The sequence below is a fragment of the Heteronotia binoei genome, chromosome 9, assembly GCF_032191835.1.
Source record: "Heteronotia binoei isolate CCM8104 ecotype False Entrance Well chromosome 9, APGP_CSIRO_Hbin_v1, whole genome shotgun sequence".
Taxonomy (NCBI): domain Eukaryota; kingdom Metazoa; phylum Chordata; class Lepidosauria; order Squamata; family Gekkonidae; genus Heteronotia; species Heteronotia binoei.
Window position 1 is genome coordinate 6,577,304 of NC_083231.1, and position 17,050 is coordinate 6,594,353.

At 50.2% G+C, this 17,050-nt stretch overlaps 1 protein-coding gene across 3 annotated transcripts in view; it reads right to left on the minus strand.

Annotated features, from left to right (window-relative positions):
* The window catches only part of PROM1 (prominin 1), a 181,978-nt gene that overhangs the window by 46,955 nt on the left and 117,973 nt on the right, over positions 1-17,050 (minus strand). For all 3 annotated transcript variants that reach the window (XM_060246184.1, XM_060246183.1, XM_060246185.1), the window contains 4 exons: positions 15,947-16,164; positions 14,006-14,080; positions 12,232-12,295; positions 286-445 (listed from right to left, as the gene is read on the minus strand). In XM_060246184.1, the coding sequence (XP_060102167.1) occupies positions 286-445; positions 12,232-12,295; positions 14,006-14,080; positions 15,947-16,164 (517 nt within the window). The remainder of the gene's footprint in view (positions 1-285; positions 446-12,231; positions 12,296-14,005; positions 14,081-15,946; positions 16,165-17,050) is intronic.

The following is a 17,050-nucleotide window of genomic DNA, read 5'->3' on the forward strand; positions in this document are numbered from 1 at the left end:
CTGCTTACCAAGCAGATGCTCTACCACTGAGCCACCATCCCTCCCCTGCTCTCCAGGGTCTCAAGTGGAGGTTTTTCAAGCCTACTTGCCTGGACCCTTTTTAGTTGGAGATGCCGGGGATTGAACATAGGACCTTCTGCATACCAAGCAGACGCTCTACCACTGAGCCATCATCCCTCCCCAAGTTTAACTAAAAGTTGGGAGAATAGTAGCAGTCATACTGGAGTCCTAGAAGCAGATGTACTACAGGCTTTGTGTGCTGTCACCAAAATGGTATGCATGTACCTGTAGAAGTCATACTGCTCCACTAAAGGAAAATAATCTTCAACGTAGGCCTCACTCTGAGTAAGATATAAACTGAAGTCTGCCAGCATCTTCTGAACAGAAAGTGTTTTAGTAAAGGCTGTGATATTTGAACCAATGGCTTCCAAGACATTTTTGATATCTGGAGGGGTGGGGAGGAAAGAACATGTTTATGACAACTGTCATATAGCTGCCTGGAATAAAACGACACACTAACAAAAAGACTTCCTGACTGCAGCCACGTGAAGCATAACACAGCACGAAGAAAAGCAAGCCACAAAGACAGCTCCAGTGTAAGAGAGCACTTAACCACATGCAGCAAAACGTGATGCAAAATAAAAAGCTTATGCATGTTGATGGAAGCCAGAGGTTCCGACTTCTGTACGGTCATAGGAAGCCCTGCCCTGGCTGAGCCAGGCTAGCCGGATCTCATTGGACTGTGGAAGCTAAGCAGAGCTGACCCTCATTAGTATTTGGATGGGAGACCACCAAGGAACACGAGGGTGGTGAGGTGGAGGCAGGCCATGGCAAACCACCTCTGAACGTCTCCTGCCTTGAAAACCCTATGGGGTGCTCATGAGTCAGCTGTGACGACAGCAAAAGGGGGGGGGGGAGAATGTTAATAGGGTTTGTAGAAGCTCAAGTGCCGTGTTCTACTGGAGAAAGTTTTTCTTCCAGACGTTTCGTTCTCAGCTGCGGAGAACATCCTCAGTGGCGTTGCAGCCGGAGCAGGCGCTCTGATCTTGGCTGCTGTGCGTTGAGTGGGGCCAGGGCTGCTGGAGAGCTGCTATTTGTAGGCTGGAGGGGGTGTGATGAAAGGGCAATTGGTTTGTGGATGTGCCCATTGTTTGGTGGGGCTTCCTGGAAGGGTAGTGATAAGGAAACTGGCTGTTGAATGTGACCATTGTTCTGTGTTAATTGCTGGGAGGGTTGGAAGGGGTTTGTTAATAGCAAACCTATGAGCCAGTTCTCACTATGGTGGGAAAGCTCCCTCCGGACTATAATGCATGTGGAAGATCACAAGATGGAATACTGCCAGTGTGTGTGTGTGTGGGGGGGGAGAGACTTGCATACATAGAAACACAGATGTCAGAGAGAAGGAATGTAATCTGGCTTTCCCTCTGACATGTGAGTGTGAATGGGTACAATCTAGACCAGGGGTGTCAAACATCTGGCCCGGAGGCCAAATCAGCCCCCCCCCCTCGATGGCTCCTATCAGGCCCCTGAACAACTGGCTGTCAACTGCTTCCTTCTCCCTCTCTCTTACTTCCTTCTGTGTAAAAGCTTGCTTTGCAAGGCTTGCTCAATTGCACAGGGGCTACAGAGCAAAAACCTCCATTTTCTCCATTGGCTGAGGCTCCAACCTTGGTGTCATGGGTGCTGGGGACCCTTCAGAGGAAGTTGAGTCTGATGAGGAAACTGTGCCCCTGCCACCTGCACCAGTGCCCCTGCCTCCTGCTGGAGAAGATCCCAGCCCCCCTGCCTCGCCCTCTCGGGTGGCTCGTGTGCGTGACCGCCTCCGGCAGGACCTCAGGGATCGGAGGAGGGCGGCACGCTCACAAGCAAGACGCTCCCTGAGCCCTGAGTTCTGAGAGGATTCTGGCCCTTCTAAGAGCAAGGATGCTTGAGTGGTAACAGGGTCCTGGCTGCCTCCCTGAGCCAGCAATTAGCCCAAACGGGCAACAGCCAGCAGAGGGCTATATAGCTGTGGGCTTTGGGAGGAAGCTTTGTGGAAGCAACTAGTCATCTCCCTGACATTCTAGCATCCACTCCGGCTTGACTTTGGTTCCTGACTCCCTGACTTTGGCTTTGGACTTCTGGACTCCCTGACCTCGGCTTCTGGACCTCAGACCTGCGATACTTCTACAGTGATTCGGATTTGGTGCCTCGGACCCTCCTGCTTACTGGCTACAGACCTCGGACTGCCTCTGGACTTTGCCTGACCCGGCCCCAGCCGTGACAGATTGCTTCCACCGACAAACACCCACTCCACAGGATGGATGCTGAAGCAAGTGGAACCACAGAACTACTGGCTGCGCTCCAAGCCCAGGTACAGCAGCTAACACAGGCAGTAGTGCACTTGCAGCAACAACCTGCGGCCAGTGCTCCAGCCAAGTGCCCAGTTCCCCCACCTGACAGATTTGGGGGTGCCGTGGAAGAATTTCCTGCCTTCCTAGCACAGTGTCGGCTGTACTTTGAACTGAGAGCACGGGACTTCCTCAATGACAAAACCAAGGTGTGTTTCGTCATCAGTCTGTTAAAGGGGCAGGCGGCCAAATGGGCCACACCCTTACTGGTCGCGTCCTCTCCCCTACTGACTGATTACCAGGGGTTTGAGGCCCACCTGTCTGCTGCTTTCTCAAACCCAGTCCAAGCAGCCACAGCCAACCGGAAGATCAGGGCACTGAAACAAGGCAACTCCTCGGTGGCTCAATATGCCACTGAATTCAAGCTCCTGACCCAGGACTTGGCGTGGAATGAGGCTGCCCAGATGGACCAGTTTACTGAGGGGTTGGCAGAGGAGGTCCTGGATGAACTGGCCAGGGTGGAGCAGCCACCCACGCTCCAAGAACTTATCACCCTCTGCCTCCGCATCGATGGCCGCCTGGAAAGTCGCCGCCAAGCCAAGACCAGAGGGCGCCAGCTCCCTGCGCCGTGCTACCTGGCTCCTCGCCCGTCCCCAGCTAGTACCAGCACCAAGGATGAGCCTATGCAGCTTGGAGCTGCTCGACCCCGCCTGACCCCAGAGGAAAAGACCAGACGCCGCACGCAGAATCTGTGCCTCTACTGCGGCACGGCAGGCCACTATGCCTCTGGCTGCCCTGCTAAGCATCGGATACCTGGACCTTCGCTGCCACCGCCGCCAAAAGGGCAGCCCCAGGCGTAAGTGGACCCCCCAGCCTGGGGCGACTAGCTGGGTCCTCCGAACAGCGGGCTGATACCCCAGGGCCATTCCTGCTACCAGTCAAACTCCGTCTGCCTGACGAACGCTGGCTGTTCGTGTATGCCATGCTGGACTCGGGAGCGGCCCACTGTTTTATAGATGCCGCCTTTGTGAAGCAGCACCAGATCCCTGTGCAGACAAAAGGGATTCCGTCGCTGGTGGAGGCTATTGACGGGCGCCTCCTCCGTTCTGGCCCCGTCACCCAGGAGACCTGTCCCATCACCTTCCACGTCCAGCAGCACCAAGAACAGCTGCGGTTTGATGTCGCCCGCATGCCTCGCTTCCCGCTGATTCTAGGCCTTTCCTGGCTGAAGCTGCACAACCCCATCGTGGACTGGGCCCAGCAGGAACTACGCTTCCGAGACCCATGCCCCCATCTGACTCCTCCCACCACTCTAGCAGCTGGCATCCCGAGTGGTGGTCCTCAGCTCCCTCAGAAGTATGTGGACTTTGCTGATGTCTTCGAAGAGACAGGAGCTGATCAGCTTCCCCCTCACCGGCCCTACGACTGTGCCATTGATTTGGTACCTGGGGCACCACTCCCGGTGGGGCGTCTGTACCCAATGTCGGAGCCGGAGTTGGCAGCTCTGCGAGACTTCCTGGACAAGAACCTGAAACGCGGATTCATCCGACCCTCAACCTCTCCCCTATCTGCTCCAGTGCTCTTCGTGAAGAAGAAAAGTGGGGAGCTCCGGCTGTGCAATGACTACCGGGCCCTGAACAAGATCACCATCCGCGACCGGTACCCTCTACCACTGATCCCTGAACTCTTGGATCGCCTAAAGGGGGCCCAAATCTACACCAAGCTGGACCTCCGTGGAGCGTACAATTTGGTGCGCATACGGCCCGGAGACGAATGGAAGACCGCGTTTGGGACCCGATACGGGCAGTACGAGCACCTGGTAATGCCCTTCGGACTGACCAATGCCCCCGCTGTCTTCCAGAGGTTCATGAATGACATATTCCGGGACCTGCTCGACCGCTTCGCGATCATATACCTGGATAACATCCTAATTTACTCCCGCAATCCTGCCCAGCACGCCGAGCACGTCCGCCAGGTCCTGCAGCGCCTACGAGCCCATGGTCTCTACGCCAAGCTGGAGAAGTGCGACTTCGACCTGCGCTCCGTCGAGTTCCTTGGGCACATCGTGTCACCGCAGGGGATCCTCATGGACCCGAAAAAAGTAGAAGCGGTCCTGACCTGGCAGGCTCCTCAGAATCGCAAAGACCTGCAGCGGTTCCTCGGTTTTGCCAACTACTATCGGCAATTCATCCCGGCCTACGCATCCCTGACCACACCCCTGACTCAACTACTCCGCCCCAAAGAACCCTTCCACTGGTCCCCAGAGGCCGATAACGCCTTCTCCACCCTGAAGACTCGCTTTGCCACCGGGCCACTCCTGAGATACCCCGACCCCCAGCTTCCCTTTACGGTGGAAGCTGATGCCTCCAACGTGGCCCTGGGAGCAGTGCTGTCCCAGCGCGAGGAGCCGTCCCAGCCACTACAGCCCTGCGCCTATTACTCGCGGCAGCTCACTGCTGCAGAGAGGAACTATACCATCTGGGAGAGGGAGTTGCTCGCGATCAAGGCGGCGTTTGAGGTTTGGCGACATTACCTCGAAGGGGCTCGCCACCCTGTTCAAGTGCTCACCGATCACCGGAACTTGGAACACCTCCAGACCACCCGCCGTCTCAACCAGCGCCAGATCCGGTGGTCCCTATTCTTCTCTCGCTTCGACTTCCGGATCTCCTACATCCCCCATACCCAGAACCGGAAAGCAGACGCGCTCTCCCGGAAACCGGAATACGCCCCTGCCTCAACTGAGACCGCGCCCGCTGCTCCAATCCTGCCGCCCTCAGTATTTGCAGCCACCTCCACTTCACCAGCACTCGTGGAGGACATTCGGGCTAGCCAGGCCAATGATCCCTGGGTCCAGCAACACCTCCAGGCTCTCCAAGATGACCCAACAGGGGAGTTCACGACTCGAGGCGGCCTCTTGCTACACCGCGAACGCCTCTATGTGCCGCCCGGGCCCTTGCGGGCAGAAGTGCTACGCCTGACCCACGACTCGTTACCCGCCGGGCACTTTGGACAGCATAAGACCACCCACTTGCTGACAAGGGAATTCTGGTGGCCACGAGTTCGCGCTGATGTTGCCCGCTATGTCAGCTCCTGTGACGTCTGCCGACGGGCCAAAGACATCCCAGCCAAACCCTCAGGGTTGCTGCAGCCCTTGCCCACATCTTCAGGACCCTGGGATACCATCTCGATGGACTTCATCACGGAACTTCCACGCTCCAAGGGTCAGACTTGTATCTGGGTGGTCGTCGACCTATTTACCAAGATGGCCCACTTTGTTCCGTGCCCGAAACTCCCCACAGCTCAGGAGACGGCCCAGCTTTACCTGCAACACATCTTTCGTCTGCATGGACTCCCAGCTCATCTGATCTCCGATCGGGGCCCTCAGTTCTCCTCTCGGTTCTGGCAAGCCCTCCATTCCAGCCTGGGTACTCGAGTGCACCTGTCCTCGGCCTACCACCCACAGACAGATGGCCAGACAGAGCGCACCAATGCCACGCTGGAGCAATATCTCCGCTGTTACACCTGTTACCAGCAGGATGACTGGACCACTCTATTGCCCCTAGCGGAGTTTGCATACAACAACGCAGTCCATTCATCCACCCAAATGACCCCGTTTGCTGCAACCTACGGGTACCACCCTCGGTTCTTCCCAGCGATCCTACCACCCACGAATGTCCCCGCCGTCGATGCCTACCTGCAAGAACTCCGTGCCAGCCAAGACTTGCTCCGAGAGCAGCTACAGCAAGCCAAGGAGGCATATAAACGGGCTGCGGACCGAAAGAGGCAAGAAGGCCCTCCAGTGCAGCCGGGGGATCAGGTGTGGCTCTCAACTCGCTACCTGCGCCGGCCTGGTCGGTCTCACAAGCTGGATGCACGGTTCATTGGACCCTACCCCGTCGTTGAACAAATAAACCCCGTCGCCTTCAGGCTCCAGTTGCCACCCCACCTCCGCATTCACCCCGTGTTTCATCGCTCCCTCCTTGTTCCGGCTGCACCCCCTGACCCAGCTCGGACTCCTTCCCCACCGCCGCCACCACCAGTGTTGGTGGATGACGAGGAAGAATATGAGGTGCGCCAGATCCTGGACTCCCGGTACCATCGTGGAGGCCTCCAGTACCTGGTGGACTGGGAGGGATACGGCCCAGAAGACCGGTCTTGGGAGCCCGAGGACAATCTTCATGCCCCGGACTTGGTGCACCAGTTCCACAACGACCACCCCGACCTTCCAGGTCCCTCGACGGAGGGGGGCCCTGGGGGGGGGGATAGTGTCATGGGTGCTGGGGACCCTTCAGAGGAAGTTGAGTCTGATGAGGAAACTGTGCCCCTGCCACCTGCACCAGTGCCCCTGCCTCCTGCTGGAGAAGATCCCAGCCCCCCTGCCTCGCCCTCTCGGGTGGCTCGTGTGCGTGACCGCCTCCGGCAGGACCTCAGGGATCGGAGGAGGGCGGCACGCTCACAAGCAAGACGCTCCCTGAGCCCTGAGTTCTGAGAGGATTCTGGCCCTTCTAAGAGCAAGGATGCTTGAGTGGTAACAGGGTCCTGGCTGCCTCCCTGAGCCAGCAATTAGCCCAAACGGGCAACAGCCAGCAGAGGGCTATATAGCTGTGGGCTTTGGGAGGAAGCTTTGTGGAAGCAACTAGTCATCTCCCTGACATTCTAGCATCCACTCCGGCTTGACTTTGGTTCCTGACTCCCTGACTTTGGCTTTGGACTTCTGGACTCCCTGACCTCGGCTTCTGGACCTCAGACCTGCGATACTTCTACAGTGATTCGGATTTGGTGCCTCGGACCCTCCTGCTTACTGGCTACAGACCTCGGACTGCCTCTGGACTTTGCCTGACCCGGCCCCAGCCGTGACACTTGGTAAGGAAGGGGGGAAGGAAGAGCTTGCTTTGCCAAGCTATCACAATTGCACAGCAGAGCTACTGAGCCAAGCCTCTCTTCCTTCTATTGGCTGAGGCTCCTTTCCTTCCTGGTTCCCTGGGGAAGGAAGGAAAGAGTCAGAGCTTCCTTTGCCAAGTTTCCTGGATCGCATGGGAGAAATACACAGAAAGCGCCTTTAAGACCGAGAGCTAATGTTTTAAGCATGTTTCAAGTTTTTTTAAAAAAAAATTAATTGTGTTTGTATCTATAAAGTTTATATCTTTGCTATCTTATATTAAACAGGTACACATAAGGCCCAGCCCAACACGGCTGGGCCCGACGTCTCATTTATGTCAGATCGGGCCCTCATAACAACTGAGTTCAACACCCCTGGTCTAGACAGAAAGCTTAGAACACCACCAGGAAAATAAGACCGAAGGCTCCGGTGTGCATCTCACAGATCCGTTGTGCTAAAAGGTAGCACCTTCCTCCAGCACAAGGTACAGTCAGCTGAACAGAGGAAGGCGAAATCCATCAATGAAATCCACCATGTTTTTCTCCAAGCAAGTGCAAAGTTTGCTTGAACTGGTGCTTCCTTGAAGGATGGCCAGTCTGCCCAACCCAGATTCATTCTGGATACAGATCAGATAGTGAGTCACCATGGTCGGAAACCTTGTATAATCCAGTTTAACCGTTCCTCTCCCCCCCCACACACACACACACCATGAGCACTAGAGGGCACCCAAGAGACAGAAAACTGAGATTTCTTCCAGGAAATTACAACCAGGCTCACGGAATGGGTGTTATACAAGCCTTACCAGAAAACTAGAGCTACACAGAAGCACAGTTTTCAAACTCAAGAAGCCTTAAATGGGGTCTGTGCAAAAGACTGTTGTTCCTAGGGATGGCCCGTTAGGCAGATTTCTCAATCAAATTTTGGTGTCTCCCCGAACAAATGGGCAATCATATGACAAGCATTCTGAAAGCAATATGCATTTCGGGGGGGGGGGGGGGTATTTTTCCCATGAACACTGGGGATATCTACTTAAAATTCCGTATGTCTACATACCTGTGACTCCAAAATAGAGAGTCCCCCTCCAAACAACCACCACCACCCATGCATTGCAAAATACAAGCCAAAAAGGTAAGAAGGAGGAGGACTTTTAAAAAGCATAAAGGACTAATAATTTTGGAGGGAATATCGTTACTTTCCCCACCCTGGTAATAATAAAGCTGTGTGCTTCTGCCACACAGAAACAAAAGAATAGAAGCTTCTTTAAAATTAGTATTTTGTGCTCCAATTGCCTTAAGGTTTCAGTTTTTAAACTCTTCAATAGCTGAAATGTTATTTTGTTGTTTACATTTAATTTAATTTTTTAATTTATACCCCACTCTGTCCCACAAGCAGGCTCAGGGCGGCTTACAACAGTAAAAACAAACATCAGAATTAAAACATCATAAAACATTGTAACAAATGGGTGCACTTTTCCTACGATCTCCTGTTCTTGGGATTTACAGGAGAACCGTATACCCATAAGACTTAAAACATCTTCTCCCCAGGGTTCATGTACGCATGGGAGACTGGGAAACGGGGGGGAAGCATCCTCTCTTTAATCCTCAAGTTCTGCTCCTCAAAGATGCAGGAAATTGGACAGAAGACTGTTGGAGGGAAACCTCTGGATTAAAGACAGGAGATTCTAATTGGAAGGAGCTGGAGGAAATCCACTCATCCCCAATCGAATCTCTACCTAACACAGTAGTAGCTGTTTTAACGGCATTCTGAGTTTCACGGGAGGTAACGAGAGCCTGCAAAAGGGTCACAAAATCCACTGCTAATAACAAAACTTGGGGCTTTCTAGATTCTATGGATCTGCCAGAATTTGAATTCAGACTCTACACATGAGACCCAAGAGGTTGTTTTCTCTCTCCTCTGGATGTTTCCCCATCAAGAGTGTCTGCAATACACTCTTCATTTGAGAAAGATACTCAAAATACTTGAGATGAGCACACGGGATAATCTCATCTAGAAAAAAGCCAAGGCCATTCACTGCTCATTATTGCTATGAATTTGATTGCTGCCAAGTGTTGGTTTTTTTCATGATGAAATGAAGCGGTATAAACACAGGGTGCAACCCCAAAACCAGGCAAAGACAGATGTAACGTTCAGCCGTAACATGAGCCCAGCTGCGCCTCTGCATCACAACTGACGCAACAGTGAATTAAACACTGGTTCAGATGTCAGTCTTGCTTTCTCCCAAAGATACTGGCAGGCCTTTTTTTTTTTTTTAAGTATGTTTATTCATTTGAACCTTTATTTATAGCCTTTTCACAATTTAAGTGCAAAATTGCTCTGGCAATCGATGCATGAAACATCACGGGCACCTTGGGTGGTGTCCACAGCAAGCTTCTACTCTATCCAAATTAATCAAACAAGCACACACTCCAGCACTAATGCAGTACTTGGGATTTGAGAGCTTGCGGTGGAAGATCATATAAAATAAGTTTGAATCGTATATGGCCGGGGATGCACGTTACATCTGTTTTATCCAAAGTAAGCACCCTTAAATCAAACCGATTTCAAACGGAGAGAGGTAAGAACATGCTCAGTTCTCCAACTGAAAACAATAACTCATGTACAGAAAAGAACACGATGTAAAAAGCTAATAATTTAATGCATATGAACAGCAACTGAGGAGCCAATTATTTTGCATATAACATCTCCCAAGTTAAATTACTTAAATTAAAAAGCATGGTATTTTGAGCAAGCTTTGACTTTTTTTTTTCCTGAAAGAGGAAAACAGTATGCCACGTGTTTAAAGCCATACTGGGTTTTGTTTTTAGCAAACTTACAGGGTACGGCTGCTTATATTTGCAGAACAGGTCCATAATGCAAGAATAAAAATTAAAAGATGTTAATACATATTCTGGTGTTCTGAGTACACCAACACAAGTCCTTTTGCCAACAGCTCAGGAGTTAGCTTCTATCATAAGTGCTCGTGGGCTTAGTTCGGCAGCATTTAAATGATACAAAAAAAAAATCAAATTATATATTAAAATCATCCTAAAGCAGGGAGGGGGCAAATGGAAGCTTATGGGCCAAATTCAGACTCTGAAGCCCATTATGCTGGACCCAGAAAGCACTGTCAAATGTTAATGGTGTGTGCTTGTGTTTTAAGAAAGTTTGTGTGGTTTTGCTCAAAAGGCAGAGAAAAATAGTTTCAAGTTGTAGGACTTAAGATCAAAGCCGGCCTTACCACTAGACAAACCAGGCAACTGCCTAGGGTGCCAGCCTATCAGGGGCACCAAATTGGGCACCCCCATGTGACTCATTGATGCTATCAGTGCGGGGGGGGGGGGGAGCACCAGAAATTGGCCTTGCCTGGGGTGCTTAAGATGCTGCACACACTAATGTTACATCAGTTCAGTTCAGTTTATTCTTACAGTCATTGACCAAAACATTTTAAGTCATTTAGAACCGTAAAAAATACCTTGTAGAAAGCCCCACAAAGAATCTGCCTGTTAAGATTTGATGACTTGAGGGTTATAACAGTAAAAAAAAATAATTTAAATGATTATTTAATCCTTACACATCTTGTTACATCTTTCTTTTGAAGTGCATATGCAGTGGGTACGTGAACATTCCTTTGTAAACGTGTAAGTAACGCTACCCCTGAGCACCTCTGCTTAAGAGGGCCGACTGTGGAGAGGAGAAAAAAGCGTCCTGTTCCTTTAGCAGAGGTTTCACATGCAGAAATGAGCAGCTCAAGCTTTTCATGACAATGTAGTAAATGACATCACCTGATAACCCCTGCAGATCAAATGGCTCTTAAAGGGAGAACTGGAGGGACCCTACCTGGGCTCCTGAGGTGTGAATAGGGCTGCCAACTCCAAGTGGGGCTGGAGATCCTCCACTATTACAACTGATCTCCAGGCAACAGAGATCAGTTCCCCTGGAGTAAATGGCTGCTTTGGAGGGTGGACTCTGTGGCATCATACCCTACTGAGGCCCCTCCACTCCCCAAACTTTGCTGTCCCCAAGTTCCACCCTCGAAATCTCCAGGTACTTCCCAACCCAGAGCCAGCCATCATAGTTGTGAAGCCTTCACAGTTAAGTAGCAAGACTTCATTGAGAAGCTTGAACTTCCTGGAGAGTTTTCTTTTTTTCCCTTTGCCAGCTTTTGGGCTTGGAGCAGGGGGTCAGTGGGTGCGGGGGGAAGGTACTTGTGAATTTCCTGCACTGTGCAGGGGGTTGGACTAGATGACCCTGGACGCCCCTTCCAACTACATGATTCTATTATTCATAAGGGTTAACTGTGGGATCAAGATTCTGGAAGCTGTGGTCCAGAAACCAGACCAAATTTGGTCATCCATTATCTAAGGCATTTCCACATGAAGATTTAACACTGATAAACCCTTGTTTCTTTCAGCCACAGTGTGTCTGCATATATCTACAATTTCGTGTAGAAGGCAGCTTTCCCACCCCTTAGTTCTTTGAGCCACATCCATATTTTCTGTTCCAGCCCTCCCCCCCTTCCACATGCACAGTATTGGAAGTACTGGAATCATACACCTGGAAGCAGCCATGCAGGCCATCTAGTCTAACCCCCTTCTTCCAAGCAGTCTGGAGTCCCCACTCCTGCCAGGAGAGCATGACCCTCCTCTGGGATTGGCTGGATTCCTATCGTCTATGCAATTCCCCCTCAAGTCACCTCCTCCCCCACATAAATAATTTCCTGAGGCCTTAATGGGCTCATACTTTCTCAGTCTACCACGAACAATAAACACACTCCAGTTCCATTTTTTTTCCAAAAAGTATTAACAATATTATTACTAATATTCAGTGGAAATCAGTTTGGACATTCTTCTGGCAAATTGCCAGATGTTTAAATGCCAATGCAGATACCGCTTATATATAAGAGTGATTTTTTAAATTTCAGAGATAAGGACTTTGCTAGTAAAAGATGACTACTGAGACAACAGCTCACTCAAAGCATTTAAACTAACACAGCTAGAGAACTCATTCTCTTTTCTTCCTCACCTGATAAAATGTTCCTCGTTTGATTGAGCACCAAATCGGGAGTACCGTTAAATGCCGCGTAGCCCTAGAATGAAAAACGAAGATGTTCCAAGAGTATCTTGGAGAGAGAAAGTCAATCCAAGTGTGCAGGCTCCAAATTTTTAAGGTGGAATATACATCAAGAGTTTTCAAGCTGATTCCCCCCCTCCCCATCTGATTACCCACGTGCTTACTTGGAGTTAATTCACACCTCCACAGGTGCCGCTCAGTGCAGAAGAGAGGAATGCGTTCGTGTGAAGTATGGTCTGGTCGCAGGGATTCAGATATTCTAAGCAGCATCACCAAGGGGGCTGGGATGTACAGGCACCTGGCCTGCCTCCATTTTGTGAGCTGCCACTATAGGAACTGCTGGAGAATACTTGCGGAGGAGGCGGCACAGAGAAGAAATTCCGCAACTGTGCACCACAAAGGGAGGGAGGGAAACGGGCTCCCAGCGTGGTGCCTGTGAGGGCATGGCACCTGCTGAAAGCTTCCCTGGAGCCCACCAAGTGTTTTTAGAAAGTGGGTGGAGCCAGGTGGAATTTCTGATGATTTGACTGGATGTACAGATTTTTTAAAAAAAAAAACAAACCTTTTTTTCAGCAACTGCCATCCCAGCATAAAGATCTTTACTGTGTGACTGAAGGTTAACTGCAGCAGCCATTTTGTAACTGGCTCTGCCTCCCATAGCAACTGTTTTGTGGCAACCATTTTGTGGCTGTGCCCACCACACTGTATCAGAATTTCAAAGCTGCCTGCAGGCTAAAAAAAGGTTGGGGATCCATGAACTAAAAGAATAGCTGAGAAACTGACCCATTAACTTGGTAAACTTCCTCACAGACTGTGAAGCTGGACCCCCCACCCTTCCCCTTTGGCCTTTGAGAAGCGGCCACAGGCTACATTTATCTTCTTGGCCTGCTGTCGTTTATTCCTAAAAGGCAGGAAGTGTCATGCGTCGGCGAGGCAAACTTCCCCAAAAGCACGCAGCTACTTCACCACAGAGAAGCTTACAAAAGGAATAAATTAAGGTATGTTAAACTCACAGCTCCCTTATGAGTGATGCTTTCGTTCAGACCTAATTAAAGAATCCTCTAGGCTCAAAACACCCAGCCACAGAGGAGGCTACCTACTACACCTCTGGATGATTAACTGCTCAGGCCTTTTCAGAGGGCAGCAATGTCGGTCTGCAGCAGAACAGCTAGATTTGGCTCCAGTGGCTCCTTAGCGACCAACGAGATTTTCAGGGGATGAGAGTTCAGAAGTCAAAGCTCCTTCATTGGATGCCTACCTGACAATGGAAGCTGGGACATGCAAAAGCTTACACCTTGAAAATCTTGTTGATTGTCCTCTGGCCTTGCCTTCTCCTAATCCTCCTAATCCACCTCCCCACTTTGGGCAGGAATTCCTGTTGCATCTCTGTCTCGAAACTATCCCTCTAGGACTAAAACAGATAAGAACTGCTTGTCAAAAAAAAAAGGACAATGCCTGTGACTTCTTGTATGAGTCACTGGCCTTGAAGAAACCCATCAAGTGTGAGTAGCAAGTCTTCTCACATGTAAGAGTGGCCTGTACCTCCAGTTTCAATTCAGACACACAGGCTGTGCATCCCCGCTCTGCATCTGGCACTCTATTTCTCAGGGCAACCTATTATGCAAACCCACACAAACGAGCAGCCCCAATCAGCTTTCCATTAGCAGAATGAAAGACTGTTCCCACCCCCACCCACATCTCCATAAAAAGATCTTCTGAAACCCACCTTTTGAACCAGACTGGAGAGGTCTATTTTAAGGACTTCATTGACTTTGGCAAGTTGAGGGCTCACTCCCGGCAACTGGAAGAAGGTGGGAAGGAAGAAACGTTTTGCCAGGTTAGTTCCAGCACGTATGTCAAGTTTACTCCAATTCCACATATGCAGTTTGAAACAGCGGGCTTTTCTGCATTCTCATTTTCCTCGCTCCCGTTGCTTCGTTGTGGTTTTTCTATTCCATGTGTGTTTTGCTCCCTCTTGTAGTCGATTCAGTGCTACATTACTTTATGTCTCCCTGAATAAAAAGTCTGCGGTTTCAAATGGTAGGGAGATATGCCAGACACAAAGCGACATAGTATTGAATCGACCAGTGAAAAGAATTTTTAAGTAGAGTGTATGCTTGCATAAAGAAGTTTGTAGGGTTCAGTCCCTGGCCTCTCTCTGGAAAGGTCTCAGGTGCTGGGAAAGACATTGTTCTGCCCAAGAACAGCTGCGGTGCTGACCAAGATGGACCAATTGTTTAACTCCGCACAAGGCAGTTTCAAATGTGAGAAGAGAGAGAGAGCGCGCAACATAAGAGAAGCCATATTGGATCACGCCAATGGCCCATCCAGCACAACACTGTCACACAGTGGCCAAAAAAATCAGGTGCCATCAGGAGGTCCATCAGTGGGGCCAGGACACTAGAAGCCCTCCCAAGTGCCTTCAGTGCAGACAATAAGGAAGCCTGTGAATCTGCCACTCAGTACACTGAGCTGAGCAACCACAGATGTGCATTCCGTGTGATCAAAGTGTGCGATTATTTTTTGTGTAAACCTTTTTGCACAAACTCCTGAAGATGCAAACAACTTCATGTCTTTCTCAGCACCTTTCCAGAGCGAGGCCAAGGACTGAACCCTACAAACTTCTTCACGCAAACATACACTCTACTTTAAAAATTACGTAAATTTTCACCATTCACAAGCAGAAAAATAAAAAGCACTACATAACGTGAAAGAAAAAAACCCACCAAAAATAAAGACTAAAGAAGAAAAGATACACACACACAAACACACACACACACGGATCACAATGCAAAGTAACAGAACTTATTGCAGTATCCGCACAATCAGCATCAGGCAGGTTTCTGTTTACTGCTTTTTGGATAAGCAGAAGAATCATTTCACATTTTGGGAACTTCATTGATAGGACCTTCAAAACTCTCTGGAAGCTTCTTGATGCCTCCTGAAAGGATTCTCAGAAACTGCAGACAAGCGTGACTCAGAGACTGGCCCCTACCCAACATGCCCCACAACAGGGGTCCCCAACCTAAGTGCCTGTGGACGCCATGATGCCTGCCAACACCTGTCCTGGCTCCCACCAGGTGCCTTCAGGAAGTGGGTGGGGCCAGGGAGAGCTGTTACCCAGCAATGCTTCTGAAGGGCCATTGGAGATGATTGGCTGTGCAGGTTTTTTTAAATGTTGTTCTGGCAGCAGTGGTCTCCACAGCTCAAAGATCTTCACTGTGTGACTGAAGTAAAGCTGTGGTGAATATTTTGTGGCTGGCTTTAACTCCTGAGGCAGCCATTTTGTGGATGCAGCTATTATGTCTTGTCATGATTCCAAAAGTTCCTGCAGGCTTCAAAAGCCTGGGGACCCCTGCTCTGTGATATCCTGCCTCAAGGAGCATTCAGGGAACACACCTGCCTGAAGCAAGGTTACATCCCAGAATCCCCTAAACACACAATGGTCCCTCTCTATTGGTAAATCAGTGCATAAAAGTTGCCTAGAAGCAGCAGAAATTTTTGGGACACTAACGTTCCGTGTTGAAGAAGGAGGTAGGCACGTGTGCATTCTCCAAAGCTATCCCCATTCCCCTCCCATTTGCAACCTCAAAGTGTACAAAGACAGATTTTCTACTGTCCTTGAGAACCGAGCCTCTTAAGAAGTGCAGGCAGCATCCCCTCTTACTCGGCTGAAGTTGGCGTTGATGTTGAGCTGACTCAGGGAGTTCCGGATGACGTTGCAGATGGAAGCCGCCTGGACGGAGTCGCACGCAGGATCGTCCAGCGTGTTCATCAGGTGGCCTCTTACTTCGGTTAGGTTGCCCTGCAGCTTCTCGGTGCCCTCTTGCAAGACTTCCACAGAGACGCTCACGTTCTCCAGGGCCTCCTTGGTTTCTCTGATAGCTGCAAGGATTTAAGATGTTTAAGTGAGCTTTTCGAGCTATAGCCTTAATGGAGGCATGAACACACGAAGCTGCCTTCGACCGAATTAGACCTGTCTTCTTTGACTGGCAGGGGCTTTTGGGGCCTCAGGGAAAGGTCTTTCCCATCAATTACAGCCTGGTCCTTCGAACTGGAGATGCCAAGGACTGAACGAGGGCCATCCTACATGCAAACAGGCCCTCGCACTGAGCCACAGGCAGGAGCTCTCTGGATACACAAGCAGAAGGAACTAGTGTCCACAAAAGGTGACAGAAGGCCAATTAGCAGCCTATCAGTTTGAGACATTATTTCAAAAAAGAATGTCTCAAACTGTATTTGTCACTGAGGGCTTCTTTCAGCCTTTGCCAGTGGCATGTTGCTAGAGCTCTGCTTGGAAAGTACCTTTCCCGACAAGCCATATTTAAGAGAGGAGTGGAGGGACAGAGTTTTAACTCCACCCAGTAAAACATCCTGCTTGCAGGTCAGCAGCCAGAGACAGCCTCTTCTACACTCTCTCCTGCCTCTTGTATGGCTGGGACAAAGCGATACCTTTCATGGGGAGGGGGACAGAATTCAGTTCAGGAGCCTACAGTTGACAATCTGTGCTGTTAAGCAAAGAATGCAATGATGTCTTGCTTTCTGCTGAGGGACACTGCTGCAGATTCTCTGCACAGGCAAGTTTTTATTAGAAGCAGAAATGTGAAGAGGGAGACTTTTAGACAGATGCACATCTATATCTAACAGCAACAAGTGGCTCCCATCTGGGGATGCTTTAGTCATGTTGGGATCACACCGGTGCAAAATGTATTTTTCTGCAAAGTTGGGGAACTCCCCAGGTTTGCAGCAAAATCTGAGAAGTTTTTGAAAA